Here is a 26,561-nt window from a genome sequence, read left to right on the forward strand (position 1 = left end):
TCTCTCTCTCTCTCTCTCTCTCTCTCTCTATGAATAAGGAAATGTCCATATTAATAAGACACTATTGGTCATCAAAGGTGGAGCTACTGCATTTATATATATATATATATATATATATATATATATATATATATATATATATATATATATGTGTGTGTGTGTGTGTGTGTGTGTGTGTATGTATGTATGTATGTATGTATGTATGTATGTATGTATGTATATATACACGTGTTCGTAAGTGTCATCCGTCTCTTTGTAGGTTTAAGCATGAAGCCTTCGAAAGATTTTCTTGAAGTTGTGTGTAGATTGTCTTTGGGCGAATACTAGTGTATGGATTTTAAGACTTTGACCTTCATTAAGTTCCGTATTCCGTCAAGAGCGTTTGCGAAACATTTTTGAAGGGACAACGATGGTCAGAGTTCAGTTAAATCAAGTGAATTCCGGTCTTGAATCGGGAATAGATATCCGAGATTTTTGTCTGGTAAGTGCTTAAGGAAGTCCCAGTGGGTCACAATGAGGCTTGAAGAGAAAATATTCTGGCGAGATTTTGTCTGACAACCAATAATTATGGGCTAAGGAGACATAAGTGCAAAAGTTATTCCGCTTAGGTACAAGATGTTTAGAGAAATATCCCCTCTCTAAACATCTCGTAACTTTGCTGATTTCCCGGCCTCGTTATGACTAATTGAGGCTTACACCAGATTTGTAAAATTTATTACTGTAAACTTCACCAGACTGGAACGTTAAGCTTCCGTTCGACGCTAATATTTTTCCAAGCTCGGACCGAGGTGAGTGTAGTTTTCGTGGTGTTTTCACTTCTTAGGAATATTTTTTCGCTTCGCCATTTTCATTCTCCATCAGGCATTAGTTGGTAACTTGATCCCAAACGCCAATGCTTAGAGGCTTGCAACAAATCCTGGGAGGTTACTTGAGCGCTAGTGGGTTGCAGTAGCACACCAGTTTGCCGCTATAAGTAGTAATTAGTACGAAAGGCATAATTAAATCAGTTCATCATATTTCATGTCGTTTATTGTGCGCTTTTTTGTACATGTAAAAGTCATATGTGCATCTACTGTCCAGGAAATTGAAGGAAAATACACTGAAAAACTACTGTGGATGAATGACACCTACGGTCATTCAAAAGGAGATTTGTAATATGCAAAGGAGAGACTATTCTATAGTTAACTATAAAAGGAAGGACACAAACAGGTATGCAGTCTATACAAAGGCACTTTCGGCTATGTGTTCATTGGCTCTACAATACCCTCTACCCATTTTCGGTCTGTCATATCTCTTCTTGCCCAGGTGGAAGCTTTTAAATTAGTTTAACAATAAAAGAAACCAAATTACCACTTGTGCATCGTAAATGAAATGGAACATGAATGAGGATCCATTAATATTGAAATAAAGGACAATTTCTCGGTAAAGAATATAGGCTACCCCATTAAGAAAGCTTCCATACCTTGTGACACTGACAAATGTAAAAAAAAATGTGATTGCAGGATAGTACCAATCACTTCCGAGTAACTACAAAGATTGCATTCACTATCGACAATGTATCAGTCAAAGATGCGAAATGAAGAAAGGAGCGAGTCCTGGAAAATCACACATAAATTTCTGAACCAGAGAAAAAAGAAAAGCGAAAAGGCAGTCTATAACAGAATGGCGGTCATCGTCAATCAGGTAAACACAATGAAGAAAGGAAACGGCCCTTTTCTCACTACCAAGAAATCACTAATAAAATAAAGTCTAATATTCTGTTTCTGTGTCTTCATCCTCCTCCTCGTGGTAGGAATCCTCATCTGCCGTGGCCTCCTGGTACTGCTGGTATTCGGATACCAGGTCGTTCATGTTGGACTCTGCCTCGGTGAACTCCATCTCGTCCATTCCCTCGCCCGTGTACCAGTGGAGGAAAGCCTTCCGCCGGAACATGGCGGTGAATTGCGATGAGATCCTCTGCAGAAAAGAGGAGGAAGAAGAAGAAATGTAAACAATGGGACTGGGTAAACGAAATTAGAGGTTTTCATTAATATATTGTCTTCGTTTGTGAATGCTACTCTCTCTCTCTCTCTCTCTCTCTCTCTCTCTCTCTCTCTCTTTTTGAGAGAAGAAATGTGAACTGTATGCTGTGTGGAAGAGAAGACGGGAACAATTAATTTCCTCTTCAGCAGTTAAATGTTCAAATCTCCCTTGCTTTCTCTCCTTTCCCCTCCCAAAAAAAAAGCAATCGAAATGGGGGTTACTTGATACAAAACATATCTCTTCAGCGATTTCCTAGATATCCTAATTTTCTTCAACTCCTAAGAAACAAATATAGAAGAGAGAGAGAGAGAGAGATACCTCAGTGTTTCATTCGTTCTCCCTTTGATTTCATTCCCTTTCACTTTTTTATCTGAGAGAGAGAGAGAGAACCCCAGCAAAGGAAATGAGGCGTCCTAACCTTGAACAGATCCTGTATGGCCGTTGAATTCCCGATGAAGGTAGCCGCCAATTTCATTCCTCTGGGTGGGATATCGCAGACGGCGGTCTTGACGTTGTTTGGAATCCACTCGACGAAGTAGGAGGAGTTCTTGTTCTGGACGCTCAGCATCTGTTCGTCCACCTCCTTCATGGACATGCGCCCTCGGAACACGGTCGCCACCGTCAGGTACCTGCCGTGGCGGGGGTCGCAAGCGGCCATCATGTTCCTCGCGTCGAAGAGCTGCTGGGTGATCTCGGAGAGCTGGTACGACTTGTAGGCTTGCATCCTGTACAGAGAGAGAGAGAGAGAGAGAGAGCTTTATCCACGACAGAAAATTGAAGGATTACGTTCATTCACGTACACAGAGAACTCACACATCTTCACTTCCTTTTTATACCTCTATGGAAGGTTAATTAGCAGCGCCTCGACCATCCCCAGCCCCCGCGTCTCTTACGAGCACTGCGCACTCTCCTCTAGCTTGCAGTCTCAAGTTTCGTGGATATTGAGACAATTCTGCTCCGTTACTTCCTGGTTTATTTGTTTATTTATTTATTTAGCTATTCTTCTACTCAATCATTATACTGGTTTCTTGAGTTTCCTTGTGACCAGTTCGTTTTCGCTTCATTCAAATTATTAAGATTTATAAGGAAAGATATTTTGTTTAAGAAAAGATTGATTACTTAAGCAGGAATATATAAAGAAAATACATTTGATTGATTGGCATATTGAACTGACTGGTTACAAGGTCCCTGACGTTAAGAGAAAATAATGCATCTGAGATCGATCGTGATGGTCTTGTCATATATTTAGATGGCAAACATTTGGGAATGTTATTCGTCGATTAATTTGTTTATTTATCTACCTATATGTTTAAGCCTTTATCAGAATCGCCCATTTACTTTCGTCACTTAAGATAAAGCTCACTTATCCCTCATTTTTTTCAGGTTATTTGTCTTTATTTATCTTAACTTTTTAATATTTCTGTATTTATTTTGTCCCCATCAAAACTGGGCTTCTTAGGAACAGTGAATTGTCCAAGTTAGGGTTCTTTGCTTGCAAAAGGAGTTACTGTACAAAAACGTCGCCATGCCATGTGAGTTCGGATAAAAGACAGAAGACCTAATCATAGGGGGCAATGCCTTTGCTTCGTAAACCACTAAATCTTACTGAACCTTACAGAACAACAAATGTAAGTTTTTATTCAAAAACATTTTACTTGCGATGGGACAGGGTGCGGATGCAGTGACGCATTCCGTTTTGGAACATTCCAGAATGCCACAATGTGTTTCAAACAAGATTTTGCCATAAACTTACCCTCGGGCCGTCAGCGGCGCGAATCCAGGAATGAAAAAGTGGAGACGCGGGAATGGCACCATGTTGGTTGCCAGCTTCCTCAAGTCGGCGTTGAGCTGACCAGGGAACCTGAGACAGGTCGTCAGTCCGGACATGGTGAGAGAAACCAGGTGATTCAGGTCGCCATAGGTCGGAGTAGAGATCTTGAGTGTCCTGAAGCAAATGTCGTAGAGAGCTTCATTGTCAATGCAGTAAGTTTCGTCTGTATTTTCTACCAGCTGGTGGACGGAGAGGGTGGCGTTGTAGGGCTCCACGACTGTGTCGGAAACCTAAAGAAGAAGATCGAATGTAAACAAATAGTTTCTAGTTTGATTTGTGTTTTTAATTGATTGACGGTAAGAAAGTTTTGTACTCATAGGAACCAAAGACTACCTAAGAAAGTAAGAAAAAAAGAATAAATAAACTAAGATGAACATGAAATTAGTAAAACCCTGTAAAGCAAACTGAAAACTATGATATTGTACATCCAAGTATCTTTTGTTGCATGTCATATCATATTGTCAACAACTGCAGTGTGTTTAAATTAATTGATACTGTAAAGGATATGCTGATACTTATAATTGGTGTGTTAATATTAGCAACAATAATGACAGCAACCACCAGCTGTAGCAATTCTAATTACATTTAATGACTCCTTTAAGCACGATAACTTGACAGCTCATGTGTGGGCGAACTTAATAACTTCCGGAAGTGTTTCGACTTCAAGGGCAATTGAGTTTACTAAATATTATTTTTTCCATTGCGTCCGTCAAGGAGCTTATTTTCTAGGGTTTATTATAGTGTCTGTTTGTTAACAGAAATACGCAGTGGGTGCTGTGGGAATACAGAATGAAATGGGAAAGATAGCGATGTCACTTTTGAGGAAAGGATTGCTCAGCTTGTACCAATTCTCCCTGCTTGAGAAACCGAAACCTTATGTCCCCTCACCATAGATTTTGTTGAATTTAATAATTAAGTAATTATATCTTAGTTTAACCAGACCTCTGAGCTGATTAACAGCTCTCCTAGGGCTGGCCCGAAGGATTAGATTTATTTTACGTGGCTAAGAACCAACTGGTTACCTAGCAACGGGACCTACAGCTTACTGTGGAATCCGAACCACATTATGACGAGAAATGAATTACTATCACCAGAAATAAATTCCTCTAATTCTTCATTGGCCACTCGGAGAGTAGAACGCTGGGCCAACAGCGTGCTAGCCGAAAGCTCTACCCACCCCTCCAATGAAGAACTGAATTTAATAATTAATTCTATACAAAGAAAGTCTGTATGGAGTTGTCGTCTCCTCCTGGCCCAGATATTTCATTTGGATCCCAACAACTGACCTTATCTGGCCGATAAGGATATTTTGGCCTCATAAGAGTTTTATTTCAGTAGAGATGTGAACTCTGTGAGTGTTTCTTTCCTTGATATCATTGTTTGTGTTGGAATTGTGGTTATTTAGGCCACCCTTCGAGGAGCGTTATTTGAAAGGTCAGTGGTCGTTTTATCTAAGCTGCGGTTCATGTGACCATTGCCTAACACTATCGAACCTTAGGACTTGGCATGACGGAGTGGGTGTTCATGATTCTGTCCGGGTACTCCTCGCGGATCTTCGATATGAGCAGGGTGCCCATGCCCGAGCCGGTGCCCCCTCCAAGGGAGTGGGTCAGCTGGAATCCCTGAAGGCACTCGCAGCCCTCAGCTTCCTTCCGGACGAGTTCGACCACCTCGTCCACGAGCTCGGCGCCCTCGGTGTAGTGACCCTTGGCCCAGTTGTTGCCCGCTCCGCTTTGACCTGCGTTTTAGGCATCGAAAGAGAGTGCTGTGATTTTAAAACGCTTTTTTTATGTGAAGAGAGATATGCATGGTTATATAGTTTCATAGACTTGCGTCCACATTCACAAGAATATATATATATATATATATATATATATATATATATATATATATATATTTTTTGTGTGTGTGAATTTTAATCACACCACCCTGAAATTTTTATATTCACAAACATCTGATATCCAATTGGCTCTACCTCCGAAATAATTATAATTCCCTTAGGTATTATTTCCATGGTAGAGCTAATTGGATGTTAAACGACATTTGTAGCTTAATGTTTATACACACGCATATATATATATGCTCTGAAACTTCATCTACCTTTTTCTCTATGTATATATATCTTACCAAAGATGAAGTTATCCGGTTTGAAAAGCTCCCCAAATGGCCCGTTTCTGACAGCGTCCATGGTGCCTGGTTCCAGATCCACCAGGATAGCCCGGGGCACATATTTACCTCCTGAAAAAGAGAAAAGCTCAAGAGTAAAAGTAATAAAATGCCATTTTTTCTCCTCAGTTTCAAAATCAGAGTATGATTCACTGGCAGCAGGGAGATGTCGGAATTACAGGTAAGCTCTAGTCCTTGATTGTGTTGTTTTAGTGTAGTGCGTGAAGATTATTTACGCAAAAATATTATGAAAAATGCATTTCGTGATTTTTTTTTCCTTCGCATTCCATCAGGTTTCTCATATTCTCAGAATATTACTTCTTGAGCATTTAGAATCTGCATGCTGCCTAAGGTCAAAGGTTTTAGAGAAAAGACAACAGCAGTGGTGATCTGGAAATGACTGAATGCAAATTTGAACAATGTAGATGTTGTGGAATTCTACACATTAAAGTTATTCGTTTAGAAGAAACTATTTTCGACTCGAAAAAGCTTTCCATTCATCTGCACTGTCAAAGTCTGAGTCGCCTCTTAACTTCTCTATTTCATCTTTCAAGGCTTTCAGTATGAATCTTTCCCAATACTATAGGGAAAAGGGGTTGCTTTGAGGCCATCAGAATACTTCAAAAGGTTCCGACGGCCTCCGGAAAGGGAATGGCCTACCTGTGGCTTCATTGTAGTAGACGTTAATCCTCTCCAGCTGGATTTCATGCATCCCTTCGTAGAGACCCTTTGGGTTTATGCCGTGTTCGTCGCTTATCACCTCCCAAAACTGGAAAAGGGGGAGAACGTTTGTAAGCAGAGGTTACGTTGGTAAATGAGGTGTAAACAGTGCAAGTGTTTTATTTATAAGGGTGAAGAGAAGGGAGATATGTATCTTCGTGAAATTGTTTCGTAACGTTAAAAATACACACACACACACACACACACACATATATATATATATATATATATATATATATATATATATATATATATATATATATATATATAGATATATATATATATATATATATATATATATATATATATATATATATGTGTGTGTGTTTTTTATGTATATATATGTATGTATGTGTGATATATATATATATATATATATATATATATATATATATATATATATATATGAAAATGTTCTGTGTTCATTTCCATATATAATATTATATATATATATATATATATATATATATATATATATATATATATATAATATATTGTGTGTGTGCGTGCGCCTGCACCTGTACACATATTTTTCGGTAAAGATATTTACAGTATTCATCATGTCATTTAACTGTACTGACTGTTGACTTTTCTGAAAGGTTTTACTTTTGGAAATTATGTCTACTTTTCAACTTTTGGCTTTCAGCTGTATTTTGCAGCCTGGGAATTTGGTCCATTTTCCTTTTTGACAATTTTCTAATTAGTGGTGATATTGATCGACCAGATTCACGTGTGGTAAGAAGTAACCCGTTTTCTGTGAATCTTTAAGGCAGCGTCTGTTCCAGTTTTCTTTGATGGGATACTAATCGAATAAAGGGAATCGAAGTGGTTTGGTTGTTTGCCAAGTTATCAAATATATGTTCGATGGATCTATTCATTCAGTCAATCACAATTATACATACAGAGAAGGTCGCCTGGGCTAAAATAATATTTAATCTACGGATATCCGCTTCCACTTTTCACTACGTGAATCTGTGTTCATTATTGTAGAATTTGAGTACACTTGACCGAGTTTTGAGTGCCGTCTGTAAATAATTTAAACGTCCTTCATATCCATATTGAAAGATAATCATTGTTCTTTATCAGGAAAATTATTCATGAGTTTTGTGTTTATTTACATACTGCTTCATCTCGGAGTTTTTTTTATATACTATAATATTGCAGTAATTAGTGACTTGTCAATAAACTCATTATATATATATATATATATATATATATATATATATATATATATATATATATATATAATTTTCTAATTGTTCTCTTTGTGGTTGTTTGTTATTTTCATTTGTATTTTATTCTTCTTCGAATTTATGCGTGTACTTCCCATTTTTCAGTCATGGAACTCTATTTCGTACGAAATTGATCAGGAAGTTGATATTCTCACTATTATTATTATTATTATTATTATTATTATTATTATTATTATTATTATTGTTGTTGTTGTTGTTGTTGTTGCCTTAACGTAACTTTCTTACTCTTTTTTAATTGCGATATATATGGTAAATTTTAAAAGCTGATATCGACATTCAGTAACATCCTTTTCAAAGCATTCCTTCCCTTCCTTTAAAGTTTCAGTGGCCTGAACGTTGTACTTCGGGTTCCCATATTACCTGATTCAAAATATTATCTTTCACCACTCGACTTCCATTTACTGGGAGAATAAAATTCAAAGTATTCCTCGCCATATTTCAGCTTTCAACTTTCATTTGCTTGAAAACTTTATCAGATTAATCCATGTCATCACGAAACTTTCATTTATATGAAAACAGTTATTATAAATTCCAACAACAGCTGTTATGATTTATTTGATTAGAAACTTTATGACATTAGTGTCTCACCAGGGGTCTGTTTGCGTCAGAAAATATTCAGAAACTTATCTGAAATGTTACCTTACCTTATGAAGTTTTTTTTTTGTCGTACAAGTTATTGCAGTCAAAACTATGAACATTTTTTTGTCCTAGGCTACATTGTATTTAAATTGTTCCCTGATATCATGATTTTTTTCCTCCCCATACAAATTTATTCAAAAATAGTCTTTATAATCACTTAACTTTCATTTGCTCAAAGACCATTCAAAGTAAAATAGTTGATGATAGACGCCATGGGGATAGAGCTTTCATATAACCTTTGCTTCTATACAGGATCGTCACACGCTCTGTAATCACTCCTAATGAGTCATCCTCACTGAAAGTGTCACGTCTGACTACATTCCAACACGCGAAAGAGCGTAACAGAATTCCTGCAAGGTAGAGATTAAGATTTCTCTTTTCATTTCTAGCATGGGCCGTTGCTTTCTCGTAGTGGGAGGTTAAAATAAAGCGTGTTTTTTTTAAGTGGGAGGTGTTCTCTCTCTCACTGTCTTTTTCTCTTTCAAAAATTGGCTTCAGAATTATACATCGTCATTTTTACAATCCTGTTTCAGAATTTTATATCTATTTATGTACATATATGTATATATACACATATATATTATATACATATATATATATATATATATATATTATATATATATATATATATATATATATATATGTGTGTGTGTGTGTGTGTGTGTATGTGTGTATGTATGTATGTATATATATGAAACGTGCATGCGTTTGCGCGCTGATAATAGTGACATAATGTTTCAAAGTTTTAAGTACAATTGTGTTTTGCTTATATCGAACTGTTGATATTCTTTTTGCATATAAACATGCAACCGCTGCCGCATAACTTTCTGTGGCGTATATCCTGTATGTATCGTATGTTTTCATTTCCCCGTTTTCTCTGTAAACTATGCAAGCGTTGTTTGCATTCTCTCTGTTCATCTATCATTCAAGTCTTTGGTCAGGGTCGGTGAATGAACCGTTCAGCCGCCTCTTTTATGGAAGCAGATTCCGGTTTCTGAATGGGACTGAAAGAAAGAATGCAGGTGCAGTCAGCTGGCTAGAGTGGGTAAATACATGGCTGAGTTTTATGAGGGTGGTTTGGGAAAAGGTAGGGAATTTGAGGTGGAATGTCAGACAGAAAAGGTGAATGATCTGAGATCTTTTAAAGGAAAGTAGACAGCGCTTAAGAGTGACCGGATTTCAGTTTGGGTAAATGAATAAAAATGAAAACAAATGATGTCTTAAAAGTGAGCTGTCAGTAATCGGAAAGGTTTCTTGAATAAAAAAAATATATTTCCAGGTAGCTGAAAATAAAAACGAGTTTTTTACGTTCTGTGTAGGTCTGCAACTGTAGTTTAGTATCAAGTAATGAAGTCGATTCCAACCGGATTTTATTCCAGTGCTGTTGCGTACCTGCATTCAAATGCACATTTTCCAAGGCCATCTGTGTGCTGACAAGTTTACCGTAACATCGTAAATTGACATCCATCAATAGTTATTTGAACGATTTCAGATTTCTGTATTGTTGGCCACGCGTCCTTTCAAGAGCAAGCGGACCAATCGAGTGTTCTTTACATTAAATTTAGCAAGAGGTTTGCAACAAACTTAGCGGTCTGGTAAAAGCAGCAGTGGGTCGGAAGAAAGACCGGTATTTAATAGTAAAGTTGATTTATTTTTTCTGCCCTATATTCCGTTTAACTTTAAGAGAAAGCACATTTTCCTCTTGGGCAGATTCGAACACCCGTCAGACCGCTTCTTCCCACAAGCACTCTGTGTAAAATAGTCATTTTCTGACCGAGTTTCGGCTGCTGTTTATTTCCCTCTGCCGCCTAGCTATGGAAATGCTACCCCGAGTCTGTTTTCCCTCTCTTATCCCCAGGGCTATGACGACTTAGGGTTACGCCTCTCTCTCTCTCTCTCTCTCTCTCTCTCTCTCTCTCTCTCTTTACGAAACGTCCGCTGCATTTTAAAACTAATGTTTATACTCGTAGATAAGCTGCATGGTAATATCTGTCTTCAATTTATGCTGATCTCTCTCTCTCTCTCTCTCTCTCTCTCTCTCTCTCTCTCTCTCTTTCCCAAACTTTGGCTTTGTTTTTTGAGAAAGCTTGCATTGCATTGCATTGCATTGCAAGTCAGTGACGCTTTAGAATTTTCTGGTTAAATGTTTGTTAATTATGAAAGTTAATTAGCACGAATTCTTGCGCCTTTTTTTAGTTATCTTTTGTTGCTGTGTGCATCTGTTCGCTTATCCACTAATGATTCATAAGTTATACGTTGCAATTTTCATATTCATGGTTTATTTACACTTTCGTTCACAAACTACGTGTGATATTAAATTAAATAGTTAGGTCAGAAGATTGCAGTCAGTGATCACTTCACCGTAATTTAGATGAAGCGTGAAGTGTGTGTAGCTCTCTATCCTGTATTATCCACTCGGTTAAAAAATAATGCAGTGTTTGTCAGTCGCCATGACGATGTACTAGTTAGGTAGGACGGCGGGATTGATGGCATTTCGGGTATTGTTTTAACTATCTGGGTTAAGAAGATGGGAGGTTAATGCATTTGATAATTTTGTATATATTTTTTCATGGAAGAAATTATGTATCAAAATGGTTCTAGTGCAGTGACGCATCGATCGTGTTCTCAACTTGGTCTGAATCGGTATGGGAAAGCAATGTTAAAATGGCGATCAGATTAACGCTCTTACATATTTTCATCTTGAAAAAATTAAGTTATTCTTCAACATCAAAGTGGGAGCTTATCAGTATGTCAGCAGCAATGACGTTTAACTACTCCATAACACTTTCTCCGGACTTTTATTTAAGCTAACAATTCTCGGTTCATACTTCCGCACCACTTAACCCCATGACAACAACTTTGCTGACAGTATTGCCAGAAAGCACGAGCAGTATCGACTGGCTTTGGTATCGACAGAAAGTGCCGGCAGTGTTGCCAGAGCTACAGAGTTGACCGACATCCATTAATTATGGGAATATGCGCGAATTGTTTTTGCTACATCCTGGAGCAAGTTCCTGCTATCGATGTGTAATATTGACCTAATTTCCACCTAAAGTAGAATGGCTGTCTAAGTTTTTAACCTACGCCATCGAAACTAGGACAGAAGTTGCGAATCCAAACGGATCTGTATGTTTTTAAAAGTCTGTCAGTCCACTCACAAGATATCACAAAATGCTGTTGAATAGATTCATATAGATTTATTGGTGGGTGGATTGTAGGCCGTGGAAGATTCGATCTGGTTTAGTGATGCATCGGTTATCTAGCCTTATTTGAACCTGAACTAATTTTGGCATTGGGTAATGATGGATGAAGTGTTATTCTTTCTTCAATTTGTATTATCATCATAGTTAGAGGGCCAGATTATTGGTGTCAAAGTGAGATTTTTACATAAAGACGGAAAATTCCCATAAATTTAAAACGGTCAAAATCGAATAGCGTTATATTCAGGTCAGTATATATATAAATATATATTATATATATACAGGGTGCGGCATAAGTAACGCCCTTTGTTTAAGTGGAACAAAATTAAAGCCTTTTCGATTATCCTTTATTTTTTTGAAAATGAATGTATTGCCACAGGTTAATATATTAATATAATATATTACCAAATTAATATAATGCTTATTCGGTTTAATAATGTTCAATACAAATGATATTTCGGCTTTGCACCCTTGGGATGTTAAATTCAGCTGATAACAATCTTGCGGTTTCAGCACCATTTTTATTGTTTTGATAGTACAATTCAATTGCTTTTACTCTCTGTTCCTTTTTTAAATATCTGAAAAAATGAAGATTTAGCAAATTAATTAAAGAAAATATACAAAATAAGATATATTAAAAAGGGCATTACTTATGCCGCATTATTAAACCGAATAAGCATTATATTAATTTTGTTAGTATATTATATTAATCTATTAACCTGTGGCAATACATTCATGCTTGAAAAAATAAAGGATAATCAAAAAGGCTCCAATTTTGTTCCACTTAAACAAAGAGCGTTACTTATGCCGCACCCTGTATATATACACGTGTGTGTGTGTGTGTGTGTGTGTTCGCCACGTGACACGCGGTCTTGCGATGTACCCAGGAATGTGCCCAAATTTCTGCGGATTCACCGTTGTCGTCGAATGCGTGCTCACCTCACGTGGTTCCAATTACAAGTGGTACACGCAGTACAACCGGTACATATGACTCTTTGCGATATACATCTGGCGGAACCGGTCTGAGCCAGTCTCAAGACGCACGTTTGGAATCCGTTGATGTCATGTTTCGCTAGAAATGTTTGCTGACTTCGGTTATATTGTGACTTAATCGCGTTTCTGAAGACTCGTGATCTAGCTGTTGGGACACTCGCCTCACAAGCGAGGATGACTTAACTTAGACCATGAGTGAGGATTTGGTTTAATTTGGCTAGCTTATGGTTATGTGGCGTCGTAATCATAATTAGGTGTGAGAACGGGAGACATATTTTTGTTTAAAGGGGAACCAGGTAGTTATTCGACGGTTAAGTTAAGTATATCTTAGTTTAACCAGACCACTGAGCTGGCTAACAGCTCTCCTAGGGCTGGGCCGAAGGATTAGATTTATTTTACGTGGCTAAGGACCAACTGGTTACCTCTATAATGGATTACCTGAATGAAGAAAGTTGGGGCCAGTTTGGAAAGAGCAAAATCCTACAAATATATACTGTATATATATATATATATATATATATATATATATATATATATATATATACAATATATATATATATATACATATATAATGTATATGTGTGTGTATGTGTGTATCAGTATGTATCTATAAATTTAACAACTTGTTGAACAATCGGCAAAAGAAAACATGCACTCTCATATATATATATATATATATATATATATATATATATATATATATATATATATATATATTATATATATATATATATATATATATATATATATACATACATACATATAATGTATATGTGTGTGTATGTGTGTCAGGTTCTCAGTATGTATCTATAAATTTAATAACTTGTTGAACAATCGGCAAAAGAAAACAAAGCACCTCACAGAAAGAACTTATTTTAGGAAAAATATCCTTTGTACCTATCAGTTAATCCCTAATGTCCTTGAAAAGTAATACTAATTACTAAGGAGTACGAGGGAACTTGAAACATCCCTTTCACGAAAATGCTACTGCGCTAGTTTTTGGGTCAGCTGGTGTCTAAGAGCTCCAGATTGAATGTTGTAGCAACCAATTCTCGTAATCAATTCTCTCTCTCTCTCTCTCTCTCTCTCTCTCTCTCTCTCTCTCTCTCTCTCTCTCTCTCTCTCTGTGTGTGTGTGTGTGTGTGTGTGTGTGTGACTCATTTTATATACATATTTCTCATTGCATATATTTAACTCTCTCTCTCTCTCTCTCTCTCTCTCTCTCTCTCTCTCTCTCTCTCTCTCTCTCTCTCTCTGCTTACTTGTGTTTTAGGATGTGAGTTTCCAACACCCATTTCCGATACCTCCTTTATTTCGTGAAAATATTTCAGGGTAGGAAGAAATTCCAACCTACAATCTTCTATTATTATTATTATTATTATTATTATTATTATTATTATTATTATTGTTGTTGTTGTTGTTTATGAGCTACACATGATTATTTGGGATGAACTTAAATGTCTATTAATATGCTGAGCAAGTGTCAGTGAAGAATGGCCATATGTGAAGAGAGAATAAGAGAACAAAACAAAGAGAATTAGAGTGAAATGCAGATAAAATCACAATAAAAGAGGATGGAAACGTCAAAGAACAGTTATTACCTTACAAAATACCATAACAGTCATGGCCGTAGGATCGTTAGGAAAGATACTTATCTGTGTCAAAACAACTTGCGGACAACTCATGCAAGTAAACAGCAGGAATATTTGCAAATGTTATTGCGGTGGACCAAGATATTATTTATAGACGTGTATATTTTGTTTTGTGTTTATTTGTGTCTGTGTGTGTGTGTGTGTGTGTGTGTGTGGATTATGACTTCTATTCTAGTTTAATATATGGAGGATTTCCGTTTGGTCACTCCCTTCAAAGAAAAGGAATTAATTATTATTATTATTATTATTATTATTATTATTATTATTATTATTATTATTATTAATAATAAAAGGGATGGCTGTATTATGCGAATTTATCTTATATAGTGTCTTTTCTATCTTTCTATGATTCGCTTTTTCAGGCTCAGCGATGTTAGCAACTGGCCGATATTCATGTCGGCCAGTTGCTGACTAACATCGTTGAGCCTGAAAAGCGAATCATATGAAAAATAAGAAAAAGACACTATAAGATAAAGTCGCATAATACAGCCATCCTTTTTAATAAGACTTGTTTAAAAGAGGGTCTACTCCCCTTCATATTATTATTATTATTATTATTATTATTATTATTATTATTATTATTATTATTATTATTATTCAGAAGATGAAGCCTATTCGTATGGAGCAAGCCCACAAAGGGGCCATTCACATGAAATTTAAGCTTCCAAAGAATATAGTGTTGATTAGGAAGAAGCAAGAGGATGCAAATGGAAAGAGAAATAGATAATGTAGAGCAAAACTTGATTAATATCTGAATTGGAGCTTTTGCAATATCTGCTATGACTTTCGTCATTTGAAACGATGCCCTCGCCATAAGGAACACGCAAATACAAAATGGAGAAGGAAAGTTGTTTATAATTTTAAAAGCAATTACAGAAACTATATGAGGTGGGATCTGAGCATATAGCAGAAAGAATCGGAATGTTTTAAATATAGATGGATCAAAGGGGAAAGAGGTATACTCTAATTTCAAGGATATCTATATAAGAGCCATGACAGTTATTCAACAAACAACCATGATGCTGCTTTCCAAATAGGCCTGTAGTTCTAGCGGTCAGTAGGGCAACAAGCGCGTCATAAATTCTCATAATTTATTTTATTATAAAGAACGCGACCATAAGAATTCCAGGAGAATTTTTTTTTTTTTTTTTTACCTATTAACAGGACCATCTAAATTTCCTTTTTAGTTTTGATCATTGAGTTTCTCGTCTGACATTCTTCTAAATACTTGTTTTCTTATGGGGTCTTCCAGTGTAAGGAAGGTATTGAGTGACATACTGGGTGGGTGTTACCTAGTTTATTGCTTGGTCCTCACTGAATAAATGTACAGAATCTTCATGGTTGTTATTAGCTAGCGCGAGCCGCAGTGTAGTTTCTACACACAGACGAGACAAAACAGATTATGTTTCGGACACCTGTGCTTGTCGATAGACAAACAGATGGCGATTGTGAGAGACAGCATAAACGTACAGTGATAAAACATATTTCAATGGAAAGGCCAGGAAATTCCACATATGGATATTCGCATGAGATTCGAGACAGATTCTTTATTATTCTCGAAAGGTGTTTCTAAGACAAAAAGCGGGCGGAAAGGTAGCGGGCGACCCGAGGCCCCCCGCTGCGTCCATACAAAATTTGTGTTTTCTTACAAAGTATATTTTAGTTTAACCAGGCCACTGAGCTGATTAACAGCTCTCCTAGGGCTGGCCCGAAGGATTAGACTTATTTTACGTGGCTAAGAACCAGTTGGTTACCTAGCAACGGGACCTACAGCTTATTGTGGAATCCGAACTACATTATACCGAGAAATGAATTTCTATCACCAGAAATAAATTCCTCTAATTCTCCATTGGCCGGCCGGAGAATCGAACGCCGGACCAGCAAAGTGCTAGCCGAGAACGATATCGACTCGTCCAACAAGGAACTTGTGTTTTCTTATGATTGTAAGTGTTTTCTTACAAGCATAAAAACACGTACAACATTCGTTACATAGCAAATAAAAGGTAGATATACACATCGGCGGAAAGGCCGTGCAATGATACATAAGATGAGGTACATAACGAATCTGAAATAAAGACAGGTAATATACATGACGTGATAAATGCGTATCTGAAAGGAGAAACACAAAAACGGAGAGGCGTGATTGGACGCCCTTACACCAGCTGTTCCGTCTAGCTTTTCCAGTAACTGAGTGGTTAAATATATTCCAGTAACTTCCCGTAACTGTAGGATTTATCCAGTCATTTCCCCTTGGTTCCAGTGACCTTGTAAGGAAGTTCTGGATTTCCATATACATTGATTCATGGTATCTGGCGGCCTCGTTTTAATCTTGTTTCCAGTGACATCTTAGGGAAGTCCAGCTATTCCATGTTTTGATTTGGTTCTTCAGTGTGTCTAGAGATCCCAGTGATGATTTTCTGAAATCCTAGTATTTCCAGAGATTTCTTCTTGAACTTCGTATCTACTGATGTCATGTAATCCCAGTTAACGGTGATTTCTTTTGGTGGCATAGACTTTTCATAGATTTTTCTTAAAATTCGCCAAATTGAGCGACCTCATTTAACCCCAGTTTACGGTGACCTCTCCTGGAAATCTAGTGTTTCAGAGATTTTTTCTGGAGATTCGCCAAATATAGTGACTTCTACGTTCCTTGGTATGAGGTCCTTGTTTTTCTCGATGTTAATGCCTAGTTATACTGCCATGATTCTTTTAACTTTGTACTTTCAGTGCGACTACTGTATATCTTTTACATTTAGAAGAACAGAATAATTTCTTGCTTTATCTTACCCACGTCTGATTGGAAAAGAAGTGAAGGAAAATAAAGTGGTGATTCCTCCAGAACGGAGCAATCCTACACTTTTTTTAAAAGATATAAGATTATAAAGGTGCGTCCGCGCTGCAGTAAAACAATGCATAAACTTGCTTTGGCAACTTATGGCATTCACGTCAGAAACAGGTTGAATACAAGTCAGCGACTTAATTGGTAGTCCTAGTGAGTGCTTCATACGATTATCCAGCATTTGCCATAAATTCCTTCTCCACTCAAGGTCGTTGACTTGTTTTCAATATGTTTGTGATACGCATGCAATAAGTTGCTGACATGTGTTTATGAAATGTTTTTCTGTTACACAGTGAACGCACTCGGGTATTAAGGTAAATTGGAGGTAGGTAAGTGACTCCAAAGGTTTTGTGCCGTGAGAAAGAAATTGCCACAACTTCCGCAGAGTAAATGTGGAAAGTGTTGGAAGGTCTCCTGAAGAGAGAACAGCCTTACTCCTTCAGTTCAGAGAAGCAGTGGCCGAATTAATACTTTCAAAAAAGAGAGATCGCCTTCGGTTGAGAGCAAGAGGATCTAGAGAAGACGTAACTCAAAACTTTTACGATTGTAATGGTTACTTCAGTCAAAAACTGGTAATTTTTGACGAGAAAGAAAAGAATGATTTTAAATACTTCAGACATTGTCTGAAAATATTTCCAAATAGAAAACTAATTTATATAGCGGACAGATTGACCTTGCTATTCATTTATTCAACATATTCTAGCTTTTTACTTTTAGGTATGGAAATGAAGAACAAAATTGCACAACCTTTAAATACTGTTTATTTGCTAATTTTGTCCGTGTAGAATTATTTTCGTAGATGGAAATGACACGTTTCAATACTGGCAGCAGGTACAATGCTCCAGTTGTTAAAAGCCATGTAAACCAATACTATTTGTACTGCCTAACGTCGTCACCATGATTAAGAACGAGAATTTATAACCTGCTGGTTTTTCCCTGCTCTCTCTCTCTCTCTCTCTCTCTCTCTCTCTCTCTCTCTCTCTCTCCGCTTGTTAACGTTCGCACCGAAAACCGCTTAGCGTTCACTGATGATCTATTGATTTCCTCGCTTGAATCAGGGTCACCTATATGAATTACTTACCTGGCTGCAGACGAGAAAGTGACTGGCGTGTGTGTGTGTGTGTGTGTTTGTTTGTATGTGAGTGAAAGCCGGAGAGAAACGTCAATCGTAGTAGAGAAGACAGATTCGATTTAATAATTCCATTCAGTTTATTTTCGTTTTAATTATGCTGTTTATATTCATTCTTGTTTTTAATTATGTACTTTTTTCTTATTTTTATTTATTTTTCTTTCGATTTAATTATATTCTTTTTCAGCTATCCTGACATGGTGATAATCTATGAAATTTTTTTTTATTTTCGTTTTCCCTGATTCTATGCGTTCATTTTCTCATTTCTCCTGGTTAAAAAAAAAAGATTGCTCGGGTCCTATTGCAGGTTTTCAATTTGTATCTTAATTATAAGTTCATATATTTATATATATATATAGAGAGAGACAGAGAAAGAGTGTGTGGATTTGTCCCAGTGCCTGTATGTAAGGAGTTTGGGTTCAATCGCCTTCTGTGTATATGTATAAATTGGGTGATGTGGAAGTTTCCTGAATGGGTTTCATCACTGGTTCAGCAGTCGGAATGATCGTGACAGTGACTGATGTCTTTATCTTCTCTTGAGCCACTCATTATTATGAAAAACGACATCTTGGAGAAATTTATGTATGTTCAAGTATATTGCAGGCGTTCTATAAGTGTGTTGTTATACCAAATAATTTGAGGAGGTTATTTAGACATAGGTGTTTATTACATGAATATATTTATGCATTAGTGTTTAATCATTACACGATTTTAAACAAGTGCTTTCTTAGTAATATTTGATTGCGTTTTATCAGTGCAATTCTTCTCCTCATGAGATCATTAAAACCAAATAATTCACTTGTATTGCTTTTGAGCTTAATTTCCCACAAACAGGGAATGTAAAATCCCTCAATAAAGAAAGATGAGTCTTCGTTTAATGTTTTATTTTTTTATTTTACAAAAAAAAAAATAACAGTACACCTAGATAGAGGAAAAAATCTTTTCCCAAGAAGTTCCAAGCCTAATCACAAAACGTGGATATAAGCAGAGTAAGTTGAAGTTAAGACGGAGACGAAAGTTTAATGTTACAGGTTTTCCAATTTTAGGATAAGATATATATGTATATATTTTATTTTTACCTCCCTTCCAGATCCTCTCCTTTTCCGCCTCTCGATGACCTTCGTTTCATTTCCCTACAGGTAATTTTTCGGCCATTTCTATCTCAGACTAGACTAAAGTAAGGATACTTTCCGCCTTTCCGATATCCTCGTAGCACCCTTCAGGCCACCATGCCTCTTAGTTTCTCTGTGAGAACGAGGAATACTGAGATTGTCGATTCCTCGGCTGGTTCTTCTTCTCTGCTGGCAAACTTACAAAATCCATTCCCGCTTACATTTTTTCCTTGATTCCAGTAATCACCTGTTTTTAAACAGGTGTGTTTGTCGTAACTTTTTCCTTTCCTCTTTTTCTTGTTTGTATCAAGCGGGACTGAGCTATGTACATTTGGCTGCCCTTCGCATTCAGAATACTTTGCTTTGGAATGAAAACATCTAATATAGTTGTGATACCGCCTGTTATCTTCGATATCAGTTTTCGTATTAACCGTGAAAGAGTAACAAATACCATGACTATTAAGGAGTGTCCTACAAAGATGGGAATAAGAATCAACAGGAAAATTGTTTTTTAATTATATATATATGTGTGTGTGTCTTTCTTGGACTGCGTCTGTGTTTTTCAGCATTGAGTCGTTTCTTCTGATAGGTGGTGGCTGTAAAGACGAAAAAGCACACCGGTCATTGGACGTACATACTTTGGTTGCAGAATCGTGGATTAACCCAGTGTGCTGTAAAAATTTCTCGTCATTCGCTGTTTCATACACCCACACAGAGGTTATAATCCTCCCTCGAACCCCTCTACATCCGGCACCATTCACTTCTATCGTACTCTTCCATCTAAATAATAGGGTCCTTCCTTACGAATACATCTTTCACGCCATCTGTCCCTCTTTATATATCTCGCTTTCCTTTTTCTCCCTACTATTAGTTCCTCGTTGGGATGATCTAAATTTAGAGTTGTGGGCTAGCACTCGTAGGCCAGTTCCCAGTCTCGGCCGGCTAATGAAGAATTAGAGGAATTTATTTCTGATGACAGAAATTCATTTCTCGCTATAATGTGGTTCAGATTCACAATAAGCTGTAGATCCCGTTGCTAAAGTAGCCAGTTGGTTCTTAACCACGTAAAATAAATCTAATCCTTCGAGCCAGCCCTAGGAGAACTGTTAATCAGCTCAGTGGTCTGGTAAAACTAAGGTATACTTAACTTCTCCCTACTACTACTGAGTTATGTACTCTTTTCACGGACATGTCATTGTCCCTACATAACCAACCCATCTCAAAATACTCTGATCCATCGTTTCACTTAAGCTAAATTTTTTCATACCATCCACGTTTCCCACCAGCCAATTCCGGTTTTCTTTCATTAGCTTAAATCGTTCATACTTCACTTCCAATAAGAAGAGTTGGCTGAACCTTCACTGGGAAGCTTTTCTCTTTTCTCTGTCATTAATGTATCGTCAAGAAACACCAGCCATTCCGAAAGCCATTCATAATTTATTTCATAGCTTTGCTTCGGCATCAGAATTAAGCGCCCATCCTCTAGTGTTTCTTTGCATAATTCTGTCCATGTTAAACAGCCGTGGAAACATAATACAACGTTATCCCAAACTCATTTTTACGCCTAACCCGTCAATCTCCGGTCTGCATATTGTAACGCACAATTTTCTTCCATCATACAAACGTTTAATTGCTCGCAACAAATTGCTCACTATACCAAACATCTTTAACACCCTTCGGACCGTCTCTATCGATTCTATCATAAACTGTTTATAGGTCCGTGTATGCCATGTACAACTTTTTTCCTTTACTTGTAAACTTCTCACAAAACTATTTAATGACGAACATTTGAGCCACACAACCTATTAATTGTCTAAATTCAAACTAAGCTTCATTTATCAGTCTTTCTGTTACGTCTAAATTTCAGTCGAGATCATACCATACCCTATTATACTGAGTGATCACGTCCCTGTCATTTTTACGCTCACCTCCATCCTGTGATCGTTGTACAAAGGAACAATTACTCCTCTCAGCTTCATCTTCTTCTTCTTCTTCTTCGTTTAACGTGCTTTTTCCCATTTTTTCATATGGGAGTGGCCACGATGCCTTCTTTGAAGGACTTTTTGGTTTGGCGTTGGGGTAGGCCGTGGCCTCGATCGGCTGCCCTGCCTGACGCCGCAGGCGGTAGCACATGTATATGTATCGTGCCGTCCCCAGCTCCCTTATCCTTTCAAAACCTTTCTTTCGTCCGGACATACCTTACACACCCTGGTCTGCTACACCACCACATTTTCATCCCTGTACCACAGTACCTCACTATTAATCCCACCAAGTCCTGAGTTCTTTTCATTCTTCTCTCTCTGAATCATCCTTCTTACCTCGGCAGCAGTCACCTTCAGACAACCTCAGACTGACCAACACCTTTGACGGCTGTCATAAAGCTCATTTAACAAATTTTCAATGGGCGCAATTTATTTTGATGTGCATTTGTTCATTAGCCTTTTCCACTGTATTTACTTCTTTGTAAGGCAATTTTTCAGTCACTCTAAAGTGCTTGTTCGCTCTACCAGCTTTATTTTCATCACATTCTGAAAATATCGTTTTCCCTTCCATCTCTATTTTTATTACTTTATCTTTTGTCTTCTCATCTTGACTACCCTTATCGTCCTGTATAGTGTATGATCTTTCCTTCTTTCATTTGACTATATATCAACTGACTGTTTTCTGTGACTAAAGTTTTTATTTCCTTATCCCTCAGCATAGGTTTTTATTCTCTCTCCATGCTCTTCTACACCTAAAACACTCCCTGCAGACTATGACCCCGTTCACCTCATATACTCCTTTCACTTTAGTATCTTAAAGGACCAACCATTTTCTGTTCAGTTTTCCTTTTATGCTCTTCTAACTTCCATACAACAAGGTTCACTTTACTTATATACATTTCTAGCCACATTTTCAACCTCTCCCCTCCAACTTAAACATCTGTCTAGACTATATTTGCCTCAGCTGAATATTGATCGGATATACCTCCAGCCGTTCATCTTCTCAACATTACATCTATAAACTTTCTCTTCCATTTACTCCATATCATATTCAACACCTTTTCTTCACTATCAACCCTCTCTTAATTTAGTTATGACTATCCTTCTTTGAGAACCATGTGTTTCCAACAGTCAAGACCATTCCTTTCCAAACGCATTTTCAAAATACTTCTCCAGTCTCATTAACTCCAAACTCTATCCTGCCAACAGCGTCATTGGTTTGTCTCCTGTCTTTGCATTTAAATCATCTAGTTCGAGCAGTCTTTCATGTTCTCCAAATCCAGCCAAGATTTACTCTCCCAAAAACTCAGTTTCACTCTGTTCTCCTTTTTAGGCCTCTGCACACTCGTTATAACAGATTTTTCTCCTGCTGCACGCAGTCTTGCTTATACAGTCCTCGAACTAATTCATTTATACTGTCGTGGTCAGGTCGGTAACGTGACCTCTTTATTATACTCTAGATGCGGCTTCGTATCCTGCTACGGACGTCAGAATTTATTCATATTCTTGCATTTGGATCTCAGGCTTTGTAGTGACAAGCCGTATCCAAAAAGTGTGAAGAATTCGAGAAGTTAAAGGAGCTTTATGGTTCTGACAATTATAAATATATATATATATATATATATATATATGTGTGTGTGTGTGTGTATGTATGTATATGTATATATATATATATATATATATATATATATATACTGTACATATATATAGTCGTTGACCCGTCTTCTTAATACTGAAGTGTTAGAACCATCCCTAGCTATACAGCTTTCAGCTATTCCAGACAATCACTCTTTGTCCTTTCCATTCGTCTGCACGTTGCCCTGCTACCTTTGTCTCGCTTTGTTCCAAAACATCCAGGATTTTCTCTGTTTTGTCTCTAAGCAGATCAGCTATCAAGCACTTCATGTCTTCAGTACTGCATTCACTCAAGCACTTCATGTCTTCAGTACTGCATTCACGCTTCTTGAAAGACCCGAGACTTAGTATTCGATTCTCTTTTGTTTTTTGCAATAATCAGCATAAGGTATGAGGTTGTAAAACCCAAGAGCCCGGCATTTAGTGGCTGTCACACCAGGAAGAGTGGCAGGAATGCTGTTATTTTCCTTATCAAACATCCAAAAGCCAAAGTTCAAAGGAATTGCGGACTAATTTTGGTTAGGAAATACGAAACCCGACATTCCTCTTCTTCGTCTCTAACGTATGAGACGAGATTGGATTCCAGATTTTTCAGACTTGTATGAGAAAACTATGGTTGAAGAGGATTGTAATCGCGAATCATTCTGGATGACGTACGATAAAATACACATACACCCCTTCCTTCACTATCACATTTTTATGTTACATGAGATTAATAAACTTAATACTACATATGTTTCAAGAAGTTCTCTGCCGTTACACAGATTCACACCGAAAGATAATACACCTGGAATTCAGAACCTCTTTACTTATAACACCCCTTATTACTCAAGTATATAGTATATATATATATATATATATATATATATATATATGTGTGTGTGTGTGTGTGTGTGTGTGTGTGTGTGTGTGTGTGTGTGTCATCACTAAGCAAAGAAAGACAGTGATCATTACCACATTCAGTTTCTGCACATGGATTCATCCACCATCCAGCTGGGAAAGTATAAATGTGGCAGTGACCATTGTCTCATATTTTCTCCGGAACCACTGTCTGTGTGTGCGTGTATTATTTCCTGGGTTGACCCGAAATAATACACGAATCAAAATTAAGTATACCTTAATTTAAGCAGATTTTTCATGAGCTGATTAATAGCTCCTCCTAGAGGAGACTGGCGAAGGATTAGACTTATTTGCGTGGCTAGAACCAATTGGTTACCTAGCAACAGGACCTACAACATTGTGGAATCCGAACCCACATTATACCGAGAAATGAACTTCTATCACCAGAAATAAATTCCTCTAATTCTTCACTGGCCCGCCGGAGACTCGAACTCGGGCCTAGCAGAGTGCTAGCCGAGAACTCTACCGACTCTTCCAACGAGGAACCAATACTCGAACAGTATTATAGATAACTACTAACTTAGAAATTCAGGGTCGCCTGAGGGTCTATATATAGGAAGGTGTACTGTATAAATGCTATATCAAATTGTGCTTTGAGCAATTGACCCTAGTTATCAGTTTGATATAGAATCCGCAGTTAATGACATTGACAGACAAAGAGGTGAGGCGTTTAAATTTAAATACATTTATACAGAGAATATGTAGACATTATATATATGTATATATATATATATATATATATATATATATATATATATATATATAGATGCCGCAAAATATAACTGATATACGTTTTTCGTATCTAATAGTCTTTCAGAAATATGTTTTATATACTTTCTGCATGTAAATAATGCTCCATTTTATTTTATGCGTATAAATGTCATCCATATTTTCACATTTATTTTACCTGTGTATACCATTACGCCGCCGTAAAACATAACACACAAACAAACCCAGACGCATCCATGTGAGTGCATGCGGTATGCGTTACCTACACATATGTTGTCATAACAAAACGCTAAATACCTTGGATCCAATTTGGTTGCCACATTGCCCTGCTTGAATGTGTACTATCTCTCGCATTGTTCCTCTTATCCTTTTATCCGGGTTTCCTTTTTTTCTCTCTCTCTCCTGTTCAGTAAGTCTAGTCCTTCTTTGCGTGTACTCCCTCTTTCTGTTGATGCTTCTTCTTCCTCTCTTAATTACCAGATCGAGACTCCGTCACCAGCACCAGTCACTCCCTGACTGACCCATATGAACACTACAATAGTGGCGCGTCTGCATTTAGTGAAACTCTCTCTCTCTCTCTCTCTCTCTCTCTCTCTCTCTCTCTCTCTCTCTCTCTCTCTCTCCCAACAGAACTTTTTACTTCGCCTGACACCTCGTTAGCTCGCGTGCAAACAACTTAAAGTATGTGTGTTGTCGTTTACCGTTTGAATAGCAAATAACTTTCATTTTAATTCCGAGGATCACATATATTTGAAATTGATCTTTCCTCATTTTTTCATTGCTCGTTCATCAAACCCTACAGTGTGTTACTAATTTCAAAACGTTGGTTAATAGGATGAATTTGCTAGCCGCGTGCCCAGGGTCCTCACAGTCGATGCCAGTGGAGGCATTTGATATTGTTTGGTGGTTACCCACCCAAGCAATATCCATAACTAATAGCATAACTTTGCTTACTGGGAGAATTTGTCCACAGTGCAATGATGTTTTTGCTGCTGTGGTTTGTGATTTTCACAAACAGTTTTATAAAAAGCATCCTTTATTAACATTAAATTAAGTATACCTTAGTTTTACCAGACCACTGAGCTGATTAACAGCTCTCTTAGGGTGATTTATACCTTTCATAATTCTGTCACTTTTATCATTTATTTCCATTTTACCTTAAAAGCATTCATACGATGTCTGGGATCGCAGCTGTATTCAATGCAACGAATTTCAGCCATTTTTCTTCTTCCACTCGGCCCCTCCCTTCCCCCCCTCAAGATTTCTTCGAACCTCGGACACATTCGCCACATTAGCGATCTCCGTACCATCCTTGGTAGGATGAACACTTCGTTTTGGGATGACAACTTCATTTCGAAATTCATTACTTACAAAGTTTGCAGTCGACTTAAGGCATCAGGTGTTAGCAGCGCAGACTACATTGAGGCCAAGAAGCCCAGAGAGTGAGTGAGTGAACTGGATGCAATTAGGACATTGAGTCGCCTGTCCCATTGGCCTCTGCTTTCAAAAAGATCTGAAATCTGGCATTTTGCTTTGCTGATCTAGTAACTCTAGTACGGTTTTGTGAATGACACCCACACCAGTGTGTACACATATATATATATATATATATATATATATATATATATATATATATATATATATATATATATATATATACATTATATACATATGTAATATGTATATGTGTATATATATATATATATATATATATATATATATATATATATATATATATACATACGTATGTAAATATATA

At 37.2% G+C, this 26,561-nt stretch overlaps 2 protein-coding genes across 5 annotated transcripts in view; one reads left to right on the forward strand and one right to left on the reverse strand.

Annotated features, from left to right (window-relative positions):
- Positions 1-26,561, forward strand: part of LOC136836441 (cilia- and flagella-associated protein 418-like) — a 192,980-nt gene that overhangs the window by 75,078 nt on the left and 91,341 nt on the right. The window lies entirely within an intron of this gene.
- Positions 1,615-25,292, reverse strand: LOC136836440 (tubulin beta-1 chain-like). Its single transcript, XM_067100694.1, has 7 exons — positions 25,100-25,292; positions 6,680-6,788; positions 5,981-6,091; positions 5,347-5,591; positions 3,776-4,083; positions 2,441-2,747; positions 1,615-1,956 (listed from the first exon to the last, which is right to left on the reverse strand). Exons 1-7 carry the CDS (start codon positions 25,154-25,156, stop codon positions 1,750-1,752), a joined length of 1,344 nt encoding a protein of 447 aa, XP_066956795.1. The 5' UTR covers positions 25,157-25,292; the 3' UTR covers positions 1,615-1,749.

This window comes from Macrobrachium rosenbergii, chromosome 56 (assembly GCF_040412425.1).
Source record: "Macrobrachium rosenbergii isolate ZJJX-2024 chromosome 56, ASM4041242v1, whole genome shotgun sequence".
NCBI lineage: Eukaryota > Metazoa > Arthropoda > Malacostraca > Decapoda > Palaemonidae > Macrobrachium > Macrobrachium rosenbergii.